Source organism: Carcharhinus amblyrhynchos, chromosome 10, assembly GCF_965287045.1.
Source record: "Carcharhinus amblyrhynchos chromosome 10, sCarAmb.v2.hapA, whole genome shotgun sequence".
Classification (NCBI taxonomy): domain Eukaryota; kingdom Metazoa; phylum Chordata; class Chondrichthyes; order Carcharhiniformes; family Carcharhinidae; genus Carcharhinus; species Carcharhinus amblyrhynchos.
In genome coordinates, this window is record NC_137333.1 from 72,870,564 (window position 1) to 72,894,760 (window position 24,197).

The window sequence follows — 24,197 nt, forward strand, 5'->3', positions numbered from 1 at the left end:
ACTCTACGACCGGAATTGTATCACCTCGCCCACACGAGGCTCGTAAGGTCCCACCCAAGGCCATCGGGGCGGGTGAGGCTCGTGGAATGGCATTTTCCATTGGCCTCAGATGGGATCTTACGAGCCTCGGGCAATGGGGCAGTAAAATTCCAGCAGATTGCTCTAGTTAAATAATATATTGCTTTTCGTCCCAAAGTGGACATGTTCACATTTTCTCACATTATGTTGGAGCCGACGAGGGAGCGAGCTATCTTGGATCTGGTGCTATGTAATGAGGTGGGTAGAATTAGGGACCTTGTGGTGAAGGATCCTCTTGGGGAGAGTGATCATTGTATGGTGGAGTTTCTGGTGCAGATGGAGGAGGAGAAAGTGGGTTCCCGGACACGCGTCCTTTGTTTGAATAGAGGGGAGTATGGTAGGATGAGAGAAGAATTGGCGAATGTGGACTGGGGGAGCGCGTTGGAGGGAGGGTCTGTTGAGGAGCAGTGGAGAATCTTTAAGGAGATCTTTCTTGGTGCTCAGCAGAAATTTATTCCGATGGTCAAAAAGGATAGTAGGAGGAGAGGTAATAAGCCATAGATAACGAAGGAGGTGAAGGAAAGTGTTAAATTAAAAGCGGAGGAATTTAGAGTAGCTAAGAGTAGTGGGCGAGAAGAGGATTGGGAGAGGTTTAAATGTCAACAAAGATTGACAAAGAAGTTGATAAAGGAGGGTAGGAGAAACTATGAAGCTGGGCTAGCGCTTAATATAAAAAAGGATAGCAAGAGTTTTTATAAATATATAAAAAGGAAGAGGCTGGCTAGGGTGAATGTTGGTCCTTTAGAGGATGAGAAAGGGGACCTAGTGGTAGGGGATGGGGATATGGCTAAGGTATTGAATAACTTTTTTGTTTCTGTCTTCACGGAGGAGGACGTGAATAATTTGCCGGGTGTTAGCGATGGAAAGGTGGTAGGACTGGAGGGTCTTAATGACATTACTGTTACTAGAGAGGCGGTGCTCGACAGACTGGAGGGACTGATTGTGGACAAGTCCCCAGGACCGGATGGAATGCATCCGAGGGTTCTGAAAGAAATGGCGGAGGTGATAGTGGATGCCTTGGTGGTTATTTTCCAGACGTCGCTGGATTCCGGGGAAGTGCCGGATGATTGGAAAACGGCTAATGTTACGCCGTTGTTTAAGAAGGGTGCCAGGCAAAAGGCGGGGAATTATAGGCCGGTTAGTTTAACGTCTGTGGTAGGTAAAATGTTAGAATCTGTCATTAAGGAGGAAATTGCGAGGCATCTTGAAGGGAATTGCTTGATAGAGCAGACGCAGCACGGTTTCATTAAAGGGAAGTCGTGTCTGACAAATTTACTGGAGTTCTATGAGGATGTGTCTAGGGCGGTGGATAGAGGAGAGCCGGTGGATGTGGACTTTCTGGATTTTCAGAAGGCGTTTGACAAAGTACCTCACAAGAGGTTAATGCAGAAGGTCGAGGGACATGGAGTTGGGGGTAGGGTGTTAGCGTGGATAGAGGATTGGTTGTCAAATAGGAGGCAGAGAGTGGGGGTCAACGGGTGCTATTCGGATTGGCGGATGGTGACTAGTGGAGTGCCCCAGGGGTCAGTGCTGGGGCCTCAGCTTTTTACCATTTATATAGATGATCTGGAGGAGGGAACCGAGTGTAGGGTGTCGAAATTTGCTGATGACACCAAGATTGGGGGAACGGCAAATTGTGCGGAGGGTGTGGAGAGTCTGCAGAAGGATCTAGATAGGCTGGGCGAATGGGCCAGGAAATGGCAAATGGAATTTAATGTTGGCAGGTATGAGGTGGTCCACTTTGGTAGGAAGAATGGTAGGAAGGACTATTACTTACGGGGCGAAAAACTGCAGCAGGCGACGGTGCAGAGGGACCTCGGGGTCCTTGTGCATGAGTCGCAAAAACCCAGCTTGCAGATGCAGCAGGTGGTCAGGAAGGCGAATGGGATGCTGGCCTTCATAGCGAGGGGGATTGAATATAAAAGTAGGGAGGTCTTGCTGCAGCTGTATAGGGCATTGGTGAGGCCGCAGCTGGAATACTGTGTGCAGTTTTGGGCGCCGCACCTGCGCAAAGATATTTTGGCCTTGGAGGGAGTGCAGAGGAGGTTTACTAGGCTGATACCGGAGTTGAGGGGGTTGAGTGAGGAGAGGCTGAATAAACTAAGCTTGTACTCGTTAGAGTTTAGAAGAATCAGGGGAGATCTCATTGAGACGTATAAGATGATGAATGGGATGGATAGGATAGAGGTGGAGAGACTCTTTCCGCTCAAAAAAGACAGTAGGACTAGGGGGCACAGCCTCAAGATAAAAGGGGGGCGGTTTAGAACGGAGTTGAGGAGGAACTTCTTCACTCAAAGGGTGGTGAATCTCTGGAATTCTCTGCCCATTGAAGTGGTGGAAGCTGCCTCGCTAAATATTTTTAAGACGCGGGTTGATGGGTTTTTGATAAGAGAGGGGATTAAGGGTTATGGGGAGAGGGCGGGAAAGTGGAACTGAGCAGCGACAGATCAGCCATGATCTTATTGAATGGCGGGGCAGGCTCGAAGGGCTAGATGGCCTACTCCTGCTCCTATTTCTTATGTTCTTATTATGTTCTTATGTTATACCTGCCAAATTCTTGCCCACCTAATTAACCTATCTATCTATATTACTCTTCACCAGAATTCTGCCAGATTCTTGCCCACCACAGACTTATAGGAACCGAGGAGCAGACAACAGGAAGGCTCGTTGACCTCGGGAAGGATTGGGTCCAGCAAGGCCATAAAATCCTGCTCTTCATGTCCTCTTGACAACCTATTTTACTATCTACCTGTATATCTTCTACAAATTTACATACCATACATTCAGTCTGTTCATCCAAGACATTGATATAGATTGTAAACACTTGAGATCCCAGCACTGATCCCTATGACACTCTACTCATCATATCATGTCATTTATCTCTATTCTCTGCTTCCTGTCAACTAACTAATCCTCTCTCCAATCTAATATGTTTCATCCTACACCATTATTTCTTATTTTGTATAGTAACATTTGGTGTGACATCTTATTGAAGACCTGTTGGAAATTCAAGTACACCGCATCTACAGGTTCCCCTTTCTTCACCTTGCTTGTTACTCTCCCAAAAAACTCTAATAAGTTAGTCATTTCCCTTTCACAAAACCATGTTGGCTCTGCCTGATCACATTATTTTCTAAATGTCCTGCTATATCCATCTGCAGCAGGTGGTGAGGAAACCAACAAGAGGGAAACTCTATTTAGCATTGTCCTCACTAGTCTATTTATAGGATATGTTTCTGTGCATGATATAATCAGTAGGAGTGACCACTGCATAGTTCTTATGGTGACTAAGACCCATCTTCACATTGAGGATACCCTCGATTATGTTAAGGTGGCCCTTCCACCTTAGAAATTGGGATAGATATCAAATAAATTGAGCAGCTTAAAACTAACATTCATAAGGCACTGTGGGCCATCAACAGTAGCAAAACTGTACTCGACAACAATCTGTAACCTCTGCCCAGCATATCCGTCACTCTATCATTATCACTAAGCTGGAGGGATCACACCTCCAGCTTGGTGATAATACAGAAGAGCATGTCAGGGGCAACACCAGACACATATAAAAGTGAGATGCCAGCCTGGTGAAGTTACAACTCAGGATTACTTCTGTGCCAAACAGCATAAGCAACATGCAGTGGGTAGAGCTAAGCAATCCAACAACCAACAGAAAGCTCTACAGTCATGACACATCCAGCCATGACTGGTGGTGGACAATTGAACAACCAAGAGGAGAAGACTCTGGAAATATTCCCATCCTCCATGATGGGTGAGCATTTGCAATTATTTTCAACCAGAAGTGCTGAGTGGATGATCCCTCTTGACCTCTTCCTGAGGACCCCAGTATCACAGATGTCAGCGTTTAGCCAATTTGATTCATTCCACATGATATAACGAAAAGGCTGAAGGCCCTGGGTAGTGCAAAGGCAATGAGCCTTGACAAGATTCTGGGACTAGGTCTGAAGACATGTGCTCCAGAAATAACAGCGCACCTGTCCAAGCTGTTCCAGTACAGCTATAACACTGGCATTTGGCCAGCAATGTGGAAAAGTTGTCCAGGTATGTCCTGTGCACAAAATGCAGGATAAATTCGATCTGGCTAATTACCACACCTGGGGTTTTCCCTGAACGGCTGGTGTAGTCATTGCCAGGGTCGTCTTTACTCCAAACTGCAGCTAATATCAGCAAAGGACATTTGGAAATCAGAACAGAGATCCAAACAGCCTGACTCGATCTCTTCTGAAGCCATATGAGTTGCACCTTGAAGGAGTAGCAGTAAAATGAAGAGGAAAGTTCTACAGGGGCATAAACGTATTGTCAGATTTATAACTATAAATAGGTCTCCATTCAATATAGCATTTTCTGGACCTGCCTTATTCACTTGACAAATGAACATTCAAGGGCTACTATGATGGCTGCTGAGGATCAGGTGACTGTTGCAACTTCTGCATAGACCCAGAAACATCTCAAATCTCTGCAAAATTCCTAATTCAATCACCGTGAATGGAGCACCTTCCTTGAGTACACATACCAAGACTAAACAATTTGTGGAATTTATACATCCTATTGCTTGTGGACTTAACCAAAACTCAAAATCTGTGGACTCCTGGATCTGCTGTCTCTGAGCTCCAATCTTAAGAAACCTGTTGATGATAAGTAAGTGTGAATAGCCATCATCCATCTCTCATTGTGTGGCAAAGGCTTTAAATTTCAAATCATTCTAGGCAGACAATAGAAGTATTGATCCTGTGGTCAACTAATCAAAACTGTCTTCATATAATTACCCCAGAACCAAGGTGAAACTAGTCCATAAAACATGCAGCAAGACGGAGCAGCAGCAAAAGCAGCAACATTTATTCTTTAAAACTGAAGAGTTGAAAATCGTCAGGTCTCCAGTTTGTTCCTTTTCAAGACCACCAGTACAGAAAGCTGACCTCCTGGTAAGAAGACTACAAGTAACTAACTTTGTGACCCACTGAAAATCCATCTCTTCAAATGGAATCCAGTGACAATCCTAATATACGACTCTTGCTACTGAATCCATCCAGACTGTCCTTTAGGAATGAAAACACTTCTTTCACCAGGCCTGCAATTCATGTTTTTCCCTAAGGTGAGTTAAACATGAGTTAAGCAAGTGTGAGGTAGTGGTATTGTCACTGGCCTAGTAATTCAGAGACCCAGGGTAATGCTCCAGGGACCTGGGTTCAAACTGCACAATGGCAGATGGTGGAATTTGGATTCAATAAAAATCTGGAGTTAAAATTTTGGATGACACAGTGGTACGGTGGTTAGCACTGCTGCCTCTTAGTGCCAGGAACCTAGGTTCAATTCCCAGGTTGGGCCATTGTGTGTATTTGCATGTTCTCCCTGTGCCTCCATGGGTTTCCTCCGGGCTCTCTGGTTTCCTCCCACAATGCAAAGATGTGCGTGTTAGGTGGATTTCCATGCTGAATTGTCCCTTAGTGTCAGGGGGACTCGCTAGGGTAAAGGCGTTGGGTTAAATGCATGGGGTTATGGGGATAGGACATGGGTGAGTTTGTGGTTGATACAGATTCAAGGGCCGAATGGCTGTATGATTCTATGATAACGTGAATTTTTTTTTTGGTTACAACTTGTAAGAATGTACTATTTTCTTTAACAATGTGTGTGAGTGCTGAGTGAGTGACTTGTATTGGACTTTCCAGATGAATGCTGGAATAAATAATCCTCTTCATTTAACCTCATAGAAGCTTGCTGCTGGCTATTCAAATTGATCACACACTCAAGGGATTAGAAACACAGATCCCTTCCTTTTCAAAAATACAGTAGGGAAGCAGAATTGGGTTCTCCCTTATTTCAAAGAACAGTACAGCACAGGAACAGGCCCTTTAGCCCACCAAGCCTGCAACTACACATGACCCCCTTCTAAACTAAAGGCCTTTTGTCTCTATGTGATCTGTATCCCTCTGTTTCCTACCTATTCATGTATCTGTCAAGATGCCTCTTAAATGTTGCTATTATATCTGCTTCTACCACCTTCTCTGGCAGCGCATTCCAAGCACTTACCACCATCTGTGTAAAAAAAACGACCTCTCACATTTCCTTTAAACTTTCCCCCTTTTACCTCAAGCCTATGTCCCCTAGTAATTGACATCTCTACCCTGGGAAAAAGATTCTGACTATCCAATCCATCTATGCCTCATAATTTTGTAGACTTCTCATCAGGTTGCCCCCTCAACTTCCAATGTTCAAGAGAAAACAAACTAACTTTGTCCAATCTCTCCTTGTAGCTAGTTCCCTTATGCTTTCTGTATCAGAATGTACATATGTATCTGGGAAAATGCTGTTTTTATTAGGCTTTGTTCATTGTTCATTTCACACATTTCACACTTTCCTCCATTATTCAACCTTGGATGCTGAACTTAAAATAACCGGGAAAAGTGCTGCCATCTTCAGGGGAAAATCTGCTATTACTTTGGTTAATGATTTCAGGTTCAATATTTATTATAGGACCAGAAAATCCTGAAAATATTTTTTTCTCCACGGATGCTGCCTGCCCCGCTAAGGATTTCCAGTATTATCTATTTTTATTTCTGGTCTCCACCAGCTGCAGTATTTTGTTTTTGTAAGCATTTGTGTTATCAAATTCTGCAGCCTCCCCGAAGAGATCGGGGAACTGGGATTGCCCGGGAATTCTGCACTCACATACAGAGGAAGCTTTTTTTTTGTGTATGGTTACATGACAGCTGAACATTGATGGGGAGCATGCCTGGTTGGCATGAAGATGGCAGGATTGCCACATGTGTACAGTAGATGGGGCCCTGCATCTCTGGGAAGCCAGGCAAGCCATGCTGAAAAACCAATTGTTGCTCATTATCACCAGTAAGGCAAGTTAGACAGTGACCTGTGTGGTCAACTGGGAGATCATGGGTATGTGTATTGGAACCCTGGGAGGATTTGGAGGCAGGACGGAAGTGGCGACTTTGATGGCCACTGTTATTGTATAGTCACTGGACCCAACATACCATCTTTTCTTGTGGAATGTGGACGTCATTGGCTAGACTAGTGTTTATTGTCCATCCTATTTGCCCTTGAATTGAGTGGCTAGCTAGGCTATTTCAGAGGGCATTTAAGAGTTAATCACTTTGCTGTGGTTCTGGAGTCACATGTAGGCCAGACCAAGTGAGGATGACCGATTTCTTTCCCTAAAGGGCACTAATGAAACACATGGGTTTTTACAACATAAATCAGAGTTAATGTTTCAAGTCCAATATGTCTCTTCTTTGGAATGGTTCAGAAGTGTTTATAGTTTATTTATTAGTGTCACAAGTAGGCTTACATTAACACTGCAATGAAGTTATGGTGAAAATCCCCTAGTCACCACACTCCAGCATCTGTTCAGGTACACCGAGGGAGAATTTAGCGTGGCCAATTCACCTAACACACACGTCTTTGGACTGTGAGAGGAAACTGGAGCACCCAGAAGAAACTCACGCAGACACAGGGAGAACGTGCAGACTCCACACAGACAGTGATCCAAGCTTGGAATTGAACCCAGGTCCCTAGCACTGTGAGGCAGCAGTGCTAACCACTGTGCCACCATGTCACCCAACTCCAAAGAGTAAAAATTGGCCCCTTTTATATTACATAGTCTGGGAGACATGCGAGCCCATAACAGAGCTTTTCTTTCTGTCAAAAATAATACATTGCTGCTCAGTGTTACCTCTGTTTCACTGGAGCTATATTTTTAAAAGCCTTTGCTATTGTCATGCTGCTATTTACTTCTAAAGGAGTTTCATTAAAACTGTAATAGGCAGAATGTAATGCTAATGAAGCATGTTGCAAAAATGTGTGAGGATTTAACAACATCGATGCAGGGAAAGCCTGAAGCAAATTTCATGAGCTTGAGTTAATTAATAACGTCACAAAAATCATTAGCATCCCCTTTTCGGTTGTCTGGGAACATGTCTGTGGAGGTGAAAGCGTGCATCCTGGTTGCGTGTAATGCTGAGGGAGATAATTATTAATACAACTTTAATCAATGTCCAGCTTGGTTGTAAAACTAAATCGTAACAATTAGTGAGAGGGCAAATTGCGAAGGGGGAAAATATTAGTCCGTGACCCACACGATGCTTTAAGTGACTCGGTGTGTGCAGTGACCGGAACACAGTGCAGAGAAATAAGATGACATTTTATAGACTAACAAATTGTATTGATATAGTGGTTTTAAGGCACTTCACAGAAATGATACTAAACAGGATTTGACACATTTTGTCAAGTTAGTTTTCTCTGCCACTAAAATGACCAATTTTAACTGATTAGTTGCTTGCAGGATCTGTGACCTGAATGCAGATGAAGTGGATGCGAACTGGCTCTTCAGGCAACAGTTCCAGCTCTTCCACTGCTAACATCGTTCGTTCCTTCTCACCAATACTGATCCTTTCTTAACATATGTTTGACTGCTAGCTGCAGAACTGCCTTCCAGCTACTGCTTACATTACATTATGCTGCCGTATTGATGTGCTTGAGTGGATGCCTGTGTCAGAATGAGTAAATGCAGACTGAGCAGACACATTAACAATGGGAAAATGGTACTGGCTCTCAGCCTGGGGATAAGTTCTAATTTCACCCTCTCAGCTCTTCAATACATTCCATTGTGAATGTGGCTTTCCTATCTGTGGTCTGACAATTCTGCAGCGTCCTTTCTGCTTCCAACCTCTCTCCTCATAGAATCCCTACAGCGCAGAAAGAGACCACTTGGCCCATCGAGTCTGCGCTGACAACAATCCCACCCAAGCCCTATCCCAAGAACCCCACATATTTACCCCACTGATCCCTCTAACCTATGCATCCCAGGACACTAAGGAGCAATTTAGCATGGCCAATCAACCTAATCTGCACCCAGAGGAAACCCACACAGACACAAGGAGGATGTGCAAACTCCACATAAACAATGAACCAAGTGGGAATTGAACCCAGGTCACTGAATCTGTGAGACAGCAGTGCTAACCACTGTGCCACCATGTTGCTCCTGTTCTGAACTATTTTGTTTTGCAAGCTAAGAAATAGGGACTGACTCTTCCTCTCTGGTTCCCCACCACATGCCTGAAAGGGGGTTCACTGCTGAAGAGAGAGGGTACTTAACACTCCTGCCCAGGCGATTTGACAGTCTCAGCCTCAGCTCAGGCCTGCCCTCTGGTCAACCCTTTGCCACCATCCTGAGAATTTTCCTCATCTACACTGTACTTCACAGTGTTATCATTATCATCTTTCAATGAATGATCACTCCTTGTGGATTCCAGTTTGTAAACAAATGGCTTGACAGGATGGATAAATCTATTGGTTGTAATGTTATCAAGTGTTAAGAGAAGAGCTGCTAGTTTGGAGAGCTAGTTTTGTCAATCGGTAGCACATAGGAACTTTTAGGCAAAAAAAAACAAATTCTGTCTCATTTACCTTCTACCATTCTGGCAGTCACATGGCACTACCAGGACTTAATGGATTGAATTACAAGGAGAGGCTGGATAGACTGGGACTTTTTTCTCTGGAGCGTAGAAGGCTGAAGGGTGATCTCATAGTATAAAATAATGAGGGGCACAGATCAGCTAGAGAGTCAATATCTTTTCCCAAAAGTCAGGGAGCCTAAAACTAGGGGGCATAGATTTAAGGTGAGAGGGGAGAGATACAAAAGTGTCCAGAGAGGCAATTTTTTCACACAGAGGTGGTGAGTGTCTAGAACTAGCTGCCAGAGGCAGAACTAGAGGTGGGTACAATTTTGTATTTTAAAAAGCATTTAGACAGTTATATGGGTAAGAAAGGTGTAGAGGGATATGGGCCAAATGTGGGCATTTGAGACTAGCATATTGGTTAAAAACTGGGAGGCATGGACAAGTTGGACCGAAGGGCCTGTTTCCATGCTGCAAACCTCTTTGATTATGATACTACGATATTGAAATTGTTGGCTAATTGAGCTCTGCCGATTAGCCTCCAACAGATCCGGTAATGGATTTTCACAATAATTTCATTGCAGTGTGAATGTAAACCTACTTACGACTAATAAATAAACTTTAATGACACTTCGGACGATTGTTCCTCCCAAGCATTTCTCTTACCACGTCATGATTCAAATTACTCGATGTGCCCCAAACTTCTTCATATATTGTACTCCCAAATGTTATTTTCTGACAGAGATCCATCTTGGTTTTATTTAAATGAATCAACGTTGCTTCCATCATTTCCATTTGGAGCCTATTCTGTGGAGTGAACATTTGCTCTCTGAAACATTAGCTTTGAATTTAATTCCCTCTGGCACAAACTAATTAAATTAAAGGTTGGGGTTAGTCACTGTAATTCTGGTGCCTTCCACTAGGTCTTTGGAGCCAGGTAGCTGGAGATGTACAGGAAGGCAATGGTGTCCTTTACTTCTGAATATCAGGTCAGAAGCCACCAAGGCCCCATTTGGGTCAGGGATCTGAGTGAGGGAATAATGACTGTATCCCCTGTTGCAAAAGTTCATTTGGTGCCTCACTAAGAGCATTGGAGGCTTGTATGTTCAAAATAACGATATACATTTCCAAGGACTGCCATGCAAGGCTGCTGTCTTCATGCTGGCTTCTTCCAGACTCTATTAGACAGTAGACACAGTCTATTATCATGTGACTCACTACATCACACCATAGGCAGCATTGTACTCCAGTCCCACATTAACCATTGCTCTGCCAAGTACCCCTTATACTACAGTGGCATGATCCTATTCCTGAAAGGCTTATACAACACCCCATCAGGCCTTTCAGGAATGGGATCGTGGGCCATTTGGCTCAGACAGGTAAGGTTTCTTTAAATTTAGGTGTGAATTGGGTGGATGTTGAAGCCCAAAAAAATGGCATTGGGTCAGAGTCAGACATCATCCCACCCACTTCCAGATTTATCCCAGGTGAGCATCCAGGCAAATCGAAGCCTTCGTGACGTTGTCAGATAATAATTTAAACTATTCCTAGAGTCAATTAACTGAGGATTTAACCCAGCATTTCAGCTTTACCAACCAGCGCATGGGCTTCCCAAGCTGTATGGAATTCACTAGGGTCAGCTAGAGTGTAAGTGCATTGTAGGGAACTCTTCTACAGCGGCAGGCTGGGAAGGTTTCAAACAGTGAAACTGAATAGCTGAAGGTGAAAGGCTGTTGCTCATTGTGATGCTTCTGAGGGTGTGCTCCCACTGTATGACAGGTAATTTTCAACTTCCTGGAAGTCAGTTCACTTGTTTTGGACTTCGCTCATCCTGAGCCGCTGCTGTAAACCTTCACCATGGTATTGAAGCAGTTTACACAGCTCTACCTTGGCCCTCTGATGAGGAGCAGGAGGGAGCAGCACCACTACCACCTACAGCAGCAGCACCAGCTTCCTTCTCCTCAGCCACAAACTGTTCTACTGGGCACAGAGATCCAGCTCAAAGGAGGAAAGATCCACAACACCGGGTCCACAGGCAGAGAGGATCAACTCTACCAACATGAGTGAACACCAGTGTCCAAAGAGGTTCTAGTTTTCATGGCGGATCATAATTGGCATCTGCAAACTCCTGGTAACCTCCTTCCCAGTGGACGCTATGGGCACCAATTGCCAGGAATCTTCAAGATGCAGGCTCTTCTGAAGGGTTAATACCTTTAATTAGGAACAAAGCAACAACCTATACCCACGTGGCTACATTGCTTGTCTTTAAATATTACCCATGCTAATTAGGAGGAATTATGTAAAATATCTTTAGTTTATATCGACAGCTGACTATACCACAATGCATCAGGAAAGCCAGTTACAGTTGTTTCAATCAGAAGAGTTCAACGAAGATGTGTGTGGAGTTTTCACAGTCTCCCCATGTCTGCGTGGGTTTCATCCGGGATCTTTGGTTTCCTCCCACAGTCCAAAGGTCAGGTGGATTGGCCATGCTAAATTGACCCTAGAGACAGGGGGACAAGCTAGAGTAAATGTATGGAGTTATGGGGAGAGGGCTAGGGTGGATTGTGGTTGGTGCAGGCTCAGTGAGCTAAATGGCATCCTTCTGCACTGTAGGATTCTACGATTCTGTAGGATTATATATATTCTGCCATGTGAAAGCCTTTAGAAAGGGCTTCTAAAGGGAAGGGGAGGCAGAAGATCTATTAAAAATCAAATTCATCCAAAAATTGCAGTTCACTCTGATTTGCCAGCAGCTTGTTCCATTTTCATTTTTTTGTTCCTTGGGGATCCAGGTCCAGAACACCTCAGCATCCTGCTTCGAGTCAGGCCATCCTAATTTCACAGATATAAATCATTAATGGACAGTGAGAAGCAAGTACAGAACTTGTTTGTCTCTTCTCCTTTTATGCTTCTTGCACACCCTGTTAGCTGGCAATCTCTCCCCCAGGGCTTTCTGCTAATTCTGTTGTGAATGTAACAGCCTGAAGGACTCTCCCATTATTTTTTCTTGGATGGCTGAGATTGTGAACTTACAATATGGGGATTCTGAAACTCCAGCCCAGAGCCCACCATCCATGGTGCCCCATGTGGATCTCAAACACTTCATACCAGCTCTGACTACCACACAATTAAAGCAAACATGGCAGATCAGACATTGATAATTTTTAACAAACAAATCGAATGGTTTGCAAAAAACAAAGGGCAAAGTAAAGTTTCATGTTAACGGTAAAGTTGAGTTTCGTTGCCTATTGCACAGAATAATTATTATTTTAGAGAAATGTTTTGAAAAGCTTTTGTGTTTTTCTTTTGTCCATATTTGCGGAAGATGAATCTCCATTTCTGAAGTTCCATCCATCTTGTCTATTTATCCTGCAGTAAGAGTAGATCCTTAGGCAATTAATTGTAAAATTGAGTTCCAGATCATTTCATTGCAATTTCACATCTGCTCCAAAAATGCTTTTGTCTTCCTCACTGAAAATTGTAGCTTTTCATCTATTTGTTCAGAGAATCCAAGAAACACGAAGAGCTGGGAAACTTTTCAAACACATCAGCTTCTGCTGTTGCTGTTCAAGCTTTGCCCTTTGCTTTAAAATACATCAATAACATTTTTGAAGCACTCTCTCACAAGGTGATTTGATATTGATTTTTTTTCTCCCCTTTAGGAAAACTTCATATGTCACGACCTCCTTTTATTTTGATATTGTTTATCTTTTGGCTCAAGGACCCAGCACGGTGCAAGTTCATGGAAAACACTTTGAAGTCAACTCAAACACAGGCAAAATGCTGTTTTCCGCAGATGAGAACGAAGTGGTGGTCGGCGCTGACAGACTTCGAGTCACAGGTATCAAATGTTACAAACTGCTCACATCAGGAAGGCAAGGTAGTTGCCACCCAATTTAAATCAGCTCCTTAAGTCTCTGAACTCATAAGAAATAGGAGCAGGAGTAGCCCTTTGAGCCTGCCCCGCCATTCAATAAGATCATGGCTGATCTGTTGTGGCTCAGTTCCACTTTCCCGCCCTCTCCCCATAACCCTTAATCCCCTCTCTTATCAAAAACCCATCAACCCGCGTCTTAAAAATATTTAGCGAGGCAGCCTCCACCACTTCAACGGGCAGAGAATTCCAGAGATTCACCACCCTTTGAGTGAAGAAGTTCCTCCTCAACTCCGTTCTAAACCGCCTCCCCTTTATCTTGAGGCTGTGCCCCCTAGTCCTACTGTCTTTTTTGAGCGGGAAGAATCTTTCCACCTCTATCCTATCCATCCCATTCATCATCTTATACGTCTCAATGAGATCTCCCCTCATTCTTCTAAACTCTAACGAGTACAAGCCCAGTTTATTCAGCCTCTCCTCATAGCTCAACCCCCTCAACTCCGGTATCAGCCTAGTAAACCTCCTCTGCACTCCCTCCAAGGCCAAAATATCTTTGCGCAGGTGCGGCACCCAAAAATGCACACAGTACTCCAGCTGCGGCCTCACCAATGCCCTATACAGCTGCAGCAAGACCTCCCTACTTTTATATTCAATCCCCTTCGCTGTGAAGGCCAGCATCCCATTCGCCTTCCTGACCACCTGCTGCACCTGCAAGCTGGGTTTTTGCGACTCATGCACAAGGACCCCGAGGTCCCTCTGCACCGTCGCCTGCTGCAGATTTTCGCCCCGAAAGTAATAGTCCTTCCTACCATTCTTCCTACCAAAGTGGACCACCTCACACTTGCCAACATTAAATTCCATTTGCCATTTCCTGGCCCATTCACCCAGCCTATCTAGATCCTTCTGCAGACTCTCCACACCCTCCGCACAATTTGCCGTTCCCCCAATCTTGGTGTAATCAGCAAATTTCGACACCCTACACTCGGTTCCCTCCTCCAGATCATCTATATAAATGGTAAAAAGCTGAGGCCCCAGCACCGACCCCTGGGGCACTCCACTATCACCATCCGCCAATCCGAATAGCATGAATAACTCCTCACACCATGAAGTAAGCACAGTAAAAGCCATGGATAATAGGAAGTTCCACGGTGGCACAGCAGTTAGTACTGCTGTCTGTGTGGAGTCTGCGCGTTCTTCCCATGTCTGTGTGGGTTTCCTCTGAATGCTCCTGTTTCCTCCCACAGTCCAAAAGACGTGCTGGTTAGGTGCATTGGCCATGCTAAATTCTCCCTCAGTGTACCCAAACGTGCTCCACAGTGTGGCTACTAGGAGATTTTCATAGCAGCTTCATTGCAGTGTTAATGTAAGTCTACTTGTGACACTAACAAATAAACATAAACCGAATGTTCACTTGGGCAATCCAGTCCTAAGGAAGAGTGTGTGCACATGCATGTTTATAGCAAGGGATTTACCACCTACTTCCATTAATGCACATTCTGAACGGAATTCTCCGACCATTCACGCCCCACCACCAATGACAGCGAGAACGGAAAATTCAATGTTCAGCCAAATCTCCGTTCACTGCAGCAGGACTGGAAAATACCAGCTGTGGGCAAGGTTGGAGAATCTATCCCTCACTGAAATCAGGGCATCAGTAACCTTCCCTCACCTCCTAACGAGAGAGATGCACAAATTGTACAATTTCAATGCTATGTTTTAATGTTAATTTCTGACCATAAACCCTGATGAGAGTTTTAGAACTGTACACAGAAGCTGTGCAATTCAATTCGATGCTCCATCATTGAATATATTTAAGGGTGGGATGGACAGATTTTGGTCTATCAGGGAATCAAGGAATATGGGGAATGGGCAGCGCGGTGGCACAGTAGTTAGCACTGTTGCCTCATAGCACCAGGGACCCAGCTTGGGTCACCGTATGTGTACAGTCTGCACATTCTCCCTGTATCAATGTGGGTTTCCTCTGGCTAGTTTGGTTTGCCCCCACAGTCTGAAAAATGTGCGGGTTAGGTGGATTGACCATGCTAAATTTCCCCTCAGTGTCAGGAGAACTAGCTGGGATAAATTCATGATGTTACGGGGATAGAGCCTGGGTGGGATTGTTGTCAGTGGAGACTCAATGGGCCAAATGGTCCCCTTCTGCACTGTAGTTTCTATGATTGTATGAAAATGCTGTTGAAGCCCCAGGTGAGCCATGATAGTATTGAATGGCGGGCGAATCAGGCTCAATGGGCCATATGGACTACTCCTAATTTTTGTATTCTTGTGGTGAGTAGATGAAGCAAAACCTTTGGCCCAAAATTCCCAAGGAATTGTTTCTGCTCCCCGCACCTAAATTCACTGAATTTGTGGCAGGAACTCACTTCGCACAATGACATTAACCAAGATTCTGTTTTAAAGGTGAAAAGAGAGGATTTTATCATACTGCTACACATGAATTAAATGTCTCACTGACCTTAGCACTCTTAATCGTGGCAATGCAGATTAAATGAATTGCGAATGACATTCCTGTCATGTTACATGGTGATTTGAACTCCAGTTACTCCAGTAGAATGTGAAAATGAAAGGTGCCTCAATAGGTTTGTGCACTAAATTACGAAATACTGAACAAAAGAAGAATGTTCCAGGTTAGGTCTCCAAGCTGTGTTGCGTTAGTTTGTTTCATCCAGGGTAAAGATTGAAGCAAAACAGCTGGGATCAGCGCCCCTGAGATATGGAAAAGAGAACAAAACAACATTAATTCGGGTGCATATTCTTGATCAATATCCAGTAACCATGGCTGGAATGTGTTTATCTCAAATGGTTCCTGGCATGCCTCATGGTCAAATAGCCGACATTTATTGTTCAGTTTATGCATGAAGAATGGTTCTTGAGTGAATAAGTGTAATTGATACCACATCCCATGCAAGTGTTTGTCATTAGGAGACACCACTTCACCTTTCTGAGGGGTTTTAGCATATCCCATCTCACCTAGCCTCCAGGGATAGCAAGTTGCTTGGATGTAGGTGGACTGACAGAATTTGCCAACAAAGGGAAATCTGCTTGAATTTCTAAAATGAGATATTTGTTCCAATTTAAGACTATTCTAGCACTAGAGCTATTTCTGTTGTTCGAACAGTTTCATTTCTGCAGTATTACCTTTTTACCTCAGCATCATGGTAAACAAATCTGGCAAGTGCAGGCTGAGACAAAGCAGAATTGTAACAATGAATATTGAACAAAAGTGAGCACCACATTTTTTGCTCTCATTCCTTTTCTAATCGGATGTTCAATAAGTTAAACAGGATGAACTTGATGCAGTGGAATAAGGTCAACAAAAACAAGTAGAATTGAGCAACAATTATCAGTTTGACTGAGCTAAAATGACAGTGTTAACCGAGGCCCTTGCTCCAGTTAATTGATAGACACAAAAATTATCTTTAAATCAAATCACGTATTTACTAAGAAAATGTAAAAACTTTAAGTATGTAATATTACTGCAAGACTGATTCTCTTATTCTGTATCACAAGTCAATGCTTCTATTAATCTATAAATCTACTGTAATAAGTTTACAAACATAGATTTTAACTACTTGTACTTAGCTAATGGACCCGTAGGGATGTCTCTACTCACTTGTACTGGAGGGGCATAGACAGGGGACAGACTTTATCAAGCTTATAGCTTAAGGTTTCCTTTTCTTCTTGCTTCTATTCTTCTCTTTTAGTCTATTCTTAAAAACTCCACAATTAATCCTTTGAGTCTGTCTGGAAGACTTGCATTTCTACACATAGGCACTGACTATAGGCACATTATTTAAATTGGTTTATTGCTGCCTGCCTGACCTTAAGGCGGTAATCCTCAGTCTTTTGACTCCATTTTGTATCTGTTCCCTGTCCATTTGATTGATGAGAATGAACTTATTATCAAGGATGTGTGTTACAACTTATCCCTTGAAAACAACCGTTATCCAGAATCCTACTGACTTTATTAGCCGTTGTAAAACCAAAGACATTTGTCGCAAGTAAACAGAAATCACTTCTTCTTGCAGCCACTTACTCTCTGCCTGGAGTTAAAACCTTCTCTTCTGAAGTTAGCCATATTTCCTATCAGGCCATAGTAGTGTCTTTCCTTTGCGTGGCCATTTTATATTAGACTATAGCTCGCTGGCCACAAACAGGCGTCAAGAAAGTAAATGTAGTTGCTGAGTTTTAAGATTGCAAGTTGTAAGTAAGCAATACAAACTCCAAGCTGTATTAATTGTAAGATGCATTTCTCAGAAGTGATTAGTGAGAGAGAAAATGTTCCCTCGCAAATAACCTTGAGCATAATTCCATCAGGTTATTCACAACCGAATACCAAGTGAAGTGGGTTGGTGCATACTGCCCAAGGTGACCCAGTAAAGTTTCAGGTACAAAATACATGCTGCAAAAAAAACCTTATGAGACAGGAAACATCCAATCTGTAGCTTTTGCCAATGTTCTCTTCAGCCTGACAGGATTGTATTATTATTATTATTGGTGTGGTTAGTGTTTGTGCTAGGGAAGCTGAATCTACCAAATACTGTAGCTCAGATAAAAGACACTCTCTGATGCCAAGTTGAAGACCTAACTGCTTGCTTGCCTTGTTGTATGTTTTAAATTCATTGACAGGATGCGGGCATCGCTGGCTGGGCCAGCATTAATTGCCCATCCCTAATTAAGAAGATGGTTGGAAGCTGCCTTCTTGAACCACTGCAATCGATGTGGTGTCAGTGCCCCCAAAATTACTTTGTAGTGGTTGGATACAATTGGGTTGCATACTAAAGGGCATTATGGTCTGGAGTCACCCACGTAGGCCAGGCTGGATAAGGATGACAGATTTCTTTCCCCAAAGAACCAGATGAGTTTTCATGAGATTTGACGATGGTTTCATGTTTTTCATGAGATTTGTATTCAGTTCTCAGGCAGGAACTTCTATCCTCGGCATTCTGCCAAGAGGCTGTAAAGTGCCTAATTGAAAGGAAGAGGTGCAATTCTTCAAAGCTTACGTAGAGCCTCACTTGAGCTTTGCAGCAGACCAAGGATAGGAATATCAGCCTGACAGCAAGGTGGAGAATTAAAAGACTACATTCACTGCCAACACCATACAGGTCTGTCGCCTTTAGGCTGAATGAACCTTGACCTCTGAGACCTGGTTCAAATCTAGCCAAGATTATTAGTGCAAAGATTTCCTCCCTTTAAGTGACAGGATCCAGCATCAGATTATTAGGATAGTTTCACATTTGTTTTCAAGTGGATGGCAGGAAGAATTTATTTAGGGAGAACCAAGAAGATACTGAGGAGCTTTTCTGTAAACTATAATCAATCTACGAGGGCTTTGTGTTGACAGAAAGTGAAATGAGTTAAAGTGCTCCATTGCCCATACTGACATTTCCACTGAAACAAATTTCAGTTTCACCATTCGATCTTATTTTGTTACTGCTGATACTAAGATAAAGCGAACATGATGTAATTGTGTTACAGTCCTACCTTATTTATCATTCAACTTTTGATGCTCTGGTCAACAACAGTTAGTTTAAATGCAGTACTGAAGTGAACTAAGTACATTTTGAGGGCCATCCTGAGATAATTTTGTTCAAGAATGACTTACTAGAATGATAAAAATGTTTACGTAGGTTACAGATGTTTTATTACCGAGAGGTGGTTTACTGGTCTCCAAAGTGATAATCCTTCCCCTAGTGTAAGTCATGAACCACAACATCTTATTGCGAAAAGTGATTTGCTGCTTTAATGTTAAAAACTGTCGGATCATCCTTACAATATAACATTACTATTGTATTTCACTGGTGTTTGGTCAAACATAGATAATTGCATGTACACAAATTTGGAAAGTTGTGATAATTTGACCGCACTGAAAGTTCCATTGTACATTGCTGGATTTTATTGCACACTGAACCCGTAACCCAGCCATAGCCAGTAACAATACTGCTTCACCCTCTGCATGTCTTGGTAAGGGTCCAGAGGAGGATCACAAGAATGATCCCTGGAATGAAGAGCTTGTCATAAGAGGAAAGGTTGAGGACTCTGTGTCTGTACTCGTTGGAGTTTAGAAGGGTGAGGGGGGATCTTATTGAAACTGACAGGATATTGCGAGGTCTGGATGGAGTGGACATGGAGAGGACGTTTCCACTAGTAGGAAAAACTAGAACCAGAGGATACAACCTCAGATTAAAGGGACGATCCTTTAAAACAGAGATGAGGAGGAATTTCTTCAGTCAGAGAGTGGTGAATCTGTGGAACTCTTTGCCACAGAAGGCTGTGGAGACCAGGTCATTGCATGCCTTTAAGACAGAGATAGATAGGTTCTTGATTAATAAGAGGATCAGGGATTATGGGGAAAAGGCAAGAGATGGTGTGGGATGAGAAAAGTATCAGCCATGATTGAATGGCAGAGCAGACTCGATGGGCCAAGTGACCTAATTCTGTCCCTATGTCTTATGGTCTTATGCAGCATTTTTATTGACTACTATAGCACTGCTTTCCCCAGAGATATGACCAGACAAAAGCGTTGTGCAGCACATGGACCTGATTTTTATGCTATTGGAGTGGGCATGCAGCCAGCAGAGCGCCCCCCTCCCCGCAAACTTGCATAAAATTGTGAGAAAACGTCAGGCACCCCAATTTCATTGTGTCATCAGGCCATAATACAGTCGGCAAGCCCCTGTGGGAGTCGGAAACATATCCACTAACAATTAACCGGGAAATTAGGTTCATTAAAAAGATTTACCATTGGCACGCAGGCCAGACAGCTATCCTGTTTTTAATTGAAACTTAATCCAGAGCTGAATAAAAGTTGGCCAGAGCCGTGGCAATGTGAGTCGGTAGGAGTCTAGGTGAGAGTTGGTTTTCTGACAATTCATTGCGTTTCTTGTGTTTTCTGGAGGACTCTTTGGCTTACAAACTTTCTTGGAGGCTTTCTGCTGCGTGCACCTTTCAGAGCACTGCCCTGCAATTTCTGTAGCCAGCAAATAGGAATTGTCTCTCTGCTGGAGGGATCTTCTCTGGAGAGGGAGGAGAAGAGACCATGTGTCCACAGTGACCTGGGAAAAGAATGGTGCAGCCAGCAGAAAATGCAAGGCCAGCAGGAAGCTCAAGGTCCACAAAGACACCATTAACCAGCAGTCAGAGTTTACAGGCAATGCTGTAGCTGTCTGGACACATGGGAGATCCCATGCTGAAGGAGATTTTGCCCCTCTAAAGAGCCTGTGACCTCCATATGCCAGGTGATTGACCCAGAGATCGCCTCAACCTGTGTCAATGGCCACCCTATACCAGTGGCAATAAGTAACAGTGGCCCTGAACGTTTTTGTCTCCAGTTCTTTCTAAGTGACAGTCGGAGCTCTACATGGTGTTTTCCAATCTGCATCATGCTGGTTACTGATGCTGTTTTCAGATGAGTCATGAACTTTATTCATTACTGGGCCGATGAAGCCAGCCAGGATGAGCGAGCCAGAGACTTTGCTGCAATGGCTGTGTTCCTCACGTCCAAGATGCCATAGACTGTACACATACGGTCTTAAAGGTGCTGGCAGGTGAACTGGGTGCATGCATCCACAGAAAGAATCCCCTGAACATCCAGATTTCTTGCAATCAAAAAGCACAGCTACTGGGTCAGGCAGCTTGGCAGCTCCTATGATGCATACGTCTTGAGATACTCAAAGCTACCAAGGCTTTTTATCGCTCCAGCTCATTCAGATGGTTGGCTCCTGGGTGACAAAGGCTCGCTCCTAAAAAGGAGGTTCTTGGTGCCACTCAGACACACCCATGGGCAGAAGCAGAGGATATAAATGAAGTCATACCTTTGCAAGGCTGGTAATTAAGAGAACCATTGGGCTGCTGAAGATGAGGTTCCACTGCCTGGACTGATCATGGGGAGCACTGCAATGTCCTCTAGAGTATGTCTTGCTTATTGTTGTTGTGTCCTGCATCCTACATAATCTGGCTCTGTAAAGAGGGGACCCACTGGAGGATGAAGACAGGAAGGCAGCTCCCCAGGGTGACTCCAGTGATGGGTCTGGTCAGGAGCCAGGAGGGGGGTGGGGTGGGGGTGGTGCTGCTGAGAATAAGGAAATGGCTGCAGAAGTGAGGAACCTTGTGGGAGGCGGGAAACTATGGCGGCCTTGATTTTCCTTTCTTTCATGGCACGGTTTGAAAGGGAGGGAAGAGTGACATCTCCTTATTGAATATTCCCGATGAGGCCATCCTGTGACCCTGATGTCAGGGAACGACCTATGAAATCAGGTATACAGTCCTTCCCACCTGTCATAAGCCACTCCCATGCCCAACATCTATAAAAACCATAAAGCGCATTCAGACCGTGAAACATAAGGCATCTTGACATGGCGGTCATGTTTATACAATTTGAACATCAAACCCATATCAGCTGAAGTTATATCACCCGTGACAACGGGTGATTGTGTTTATAGAGCTTCTACATGTGTGTCTCGGTGTCTCCCAGCCCCCTCACTGACAGCAGCTTTAGAGGCAGGCTGTTGACTGATGTGCTGCCTCCCCTGGGGACTTAGGCTGATGTCTCTGGCCAGGAGAGCATTTGCAGGCACCACCTGGGAAGGAGCATCCAGCACCAGGGCCAGGCACTCCATCATCATCACAGCCTCATTAGATGCCACGAGCACGGGCAGAGGAGCTGCTGCCTTTGTCTGGACTGTCCTGAGAGGAGCTCACAGGTGTGACGTGCAACCCATCCACCAACATGACATTGGTTTGAACCTCACTGCTCACCATTGATGGATGGGCACCTAACAAAAAGACTAGATGCCTCATCCATCCCTCACACTGACAGTGTGAGGTTACTGACAGTGTGGGGGCCTGCAGATCTGAGCACAATCCCTGAAACCCCCGATTCTGTTTCTGGCAGTTATGACTCTCTCAGTGAAGGAGGCTGTGTACTCAGAACTCTGTGTCACTGCAATGCTTACATCCTACATGGACTCCTCCATGACAGAGACCATGACACACAGATTCTCAGGAGTCTCCATCGGACCTCCCCACACATCCCATTGGACATCCAACATCTGTCACCTGCAGGATGACTCCAGAGGCTGACCTGCCTCAGACCAATCTGATCCTGGTCTCTAGCTGACAGTCTGGGCAATCTCCGCCAGCTCCTCATGCAGGTCTGGTGTGCCCCCACCACTCTGCACTACCATCTGAGCCGACACAGCATTGCTCACCAACATGCCCGTATCTGAGCTGGCGCTTGGTTCAACGAGAGAATGTGATGTGGATGCAACTGTCCGTGGCTCCTCCGCAGATGGCATGGCCAGGATCCTTGGTGACTCTGAGGTCAACCTGTGTGAAATTGTGTTCAGCTTGCGATCGTGATTGTTTAAGTCTGCAGTAAGCCTAAGAATGCCACTTAAAGAAGTATTACAGGCCATGTTGCAGTGTGGCGACTAATCTTAGCTTTTCCTAGATTTCCTAAGGAAACATTGTAACAACAGGAATATATTATAATGACACACGGACTGAGGGTGCACAATGATATCACTAGTCTGTTCAAGAGCGAATAAATGCTGTTTAGTGAAGGATATGCTCCGTGACTATATCAAGAAGGAGCCACGTTTATTAGAAGTAACCAGTACAAGCTGCTTTTCATGAAATTACTCTACGTAATCCACTTTGAGTTACCAAAACATCACATGTTATTATGATGAATCAACGGCATCATTTGTCTCCTGACAAACTCAGCTTTTCACATTATGTATTACACGTTGATGCAATGAATTCTCCATTGCAGCTTTGGCCTCCAATCGACATGTAATTTGCATAATTGTAAATTACTTATTTTAGTTGATGCATTCACTATTAAAAGGTTAAATACAAAATATCAATCAGTTAATTTAACTCTGTGTTTTGTGATGTGGAAATTAAAATGGTAATGAGGAAAAATGCACAGGATCAGCATTTATCTCAGCTTCAGTGATCTGAGAATGAAGTAAAAATTAAGTTCATTATTCTGACGTGATTAAATTAGGTCACTCAACATGCATCAAAAGTTACGTTTTCACTGCTTTCCACTGCCTCCATTGATGTGAGAAACATGTATTAAAATATAGAAAAGTAATTAGACATTTTCTTCCCTGTAGCCACCTACCAGCATGCCCACCTCGGAACTGGGGCGAGCAAGGCTCGCAGAACGGAATTCTCCATTGGTCTCGGGCAGGATTTTACAAGCCTTGCCCAAGCAATGTCATAAAATCCCTTCCCACGTGTGTCAAGAGTTATTGCATGGAATTACATAGAATACACGGCATAGAAACAGGCCATTCAGCCCAATCAGTTCATGTCAGCATTTATGCTCCACTTGATTCTCTTTTTGCTCTGCACCTACTGCTGTTCTTTGCCTTTCTCACTCTCTCTGTACCTGCTCAGAGTCCCTGAGGCTGAAAGTCGGCAAAAACCAAAACATCTGCCTCTGCCTTTGATTTTAGATGTTCAACCAAAGGCATGCGTTTCATTGGTCTCAGTCTCCTTATTGTCGGACAGAGCTCATCGAAGATCATATGACTCTCTTCAACACTCCATTTACATTAAATTAAAGAGACAGTTTAAAATATAATCATTTTATAAGACTTCACATTTATAACACCAGCTCTCTATAAAATGAAAAATGACTGCAGTAATCATTTTCTACAACACTTTAAACATCTTAGCAATGAACTTACTGAAGAAAGTACAAGTAGTACTGTCGCTTATTATCACATTTCAACATTAAACAGTCTGTCTTGGTAGCATTATCAGCCTTAACCCATCACAGC

General features: G+C 43.8%; 1 protein-coding gene across 5 annotated transcripts in view; it reads left to right on the top strand.

Moving 5' to 3' along the window:
• The window catches only part of sgcg (sarcoglycan, gamma), a 599,427-nt gene that overhangs the window by 460,515 nt on the left and 114,715 nt on the right, over window positions 1–24,197 (top strand). For all 5 annotated transcript variants that reach the window (XM_080197919.1, XM_080197918.1, XM_080197920.1 and 2 more), the window contains one exon: window positions 13,228–13,347. In XM_080197919.1, the coding sequence (XP_080054045.1) occupies window positions 13,228–13,347 (120 nt within the window). The remainder of the gene's footprint in view (window positions 1–13,227; window positions 13,348–24,197) is intronic.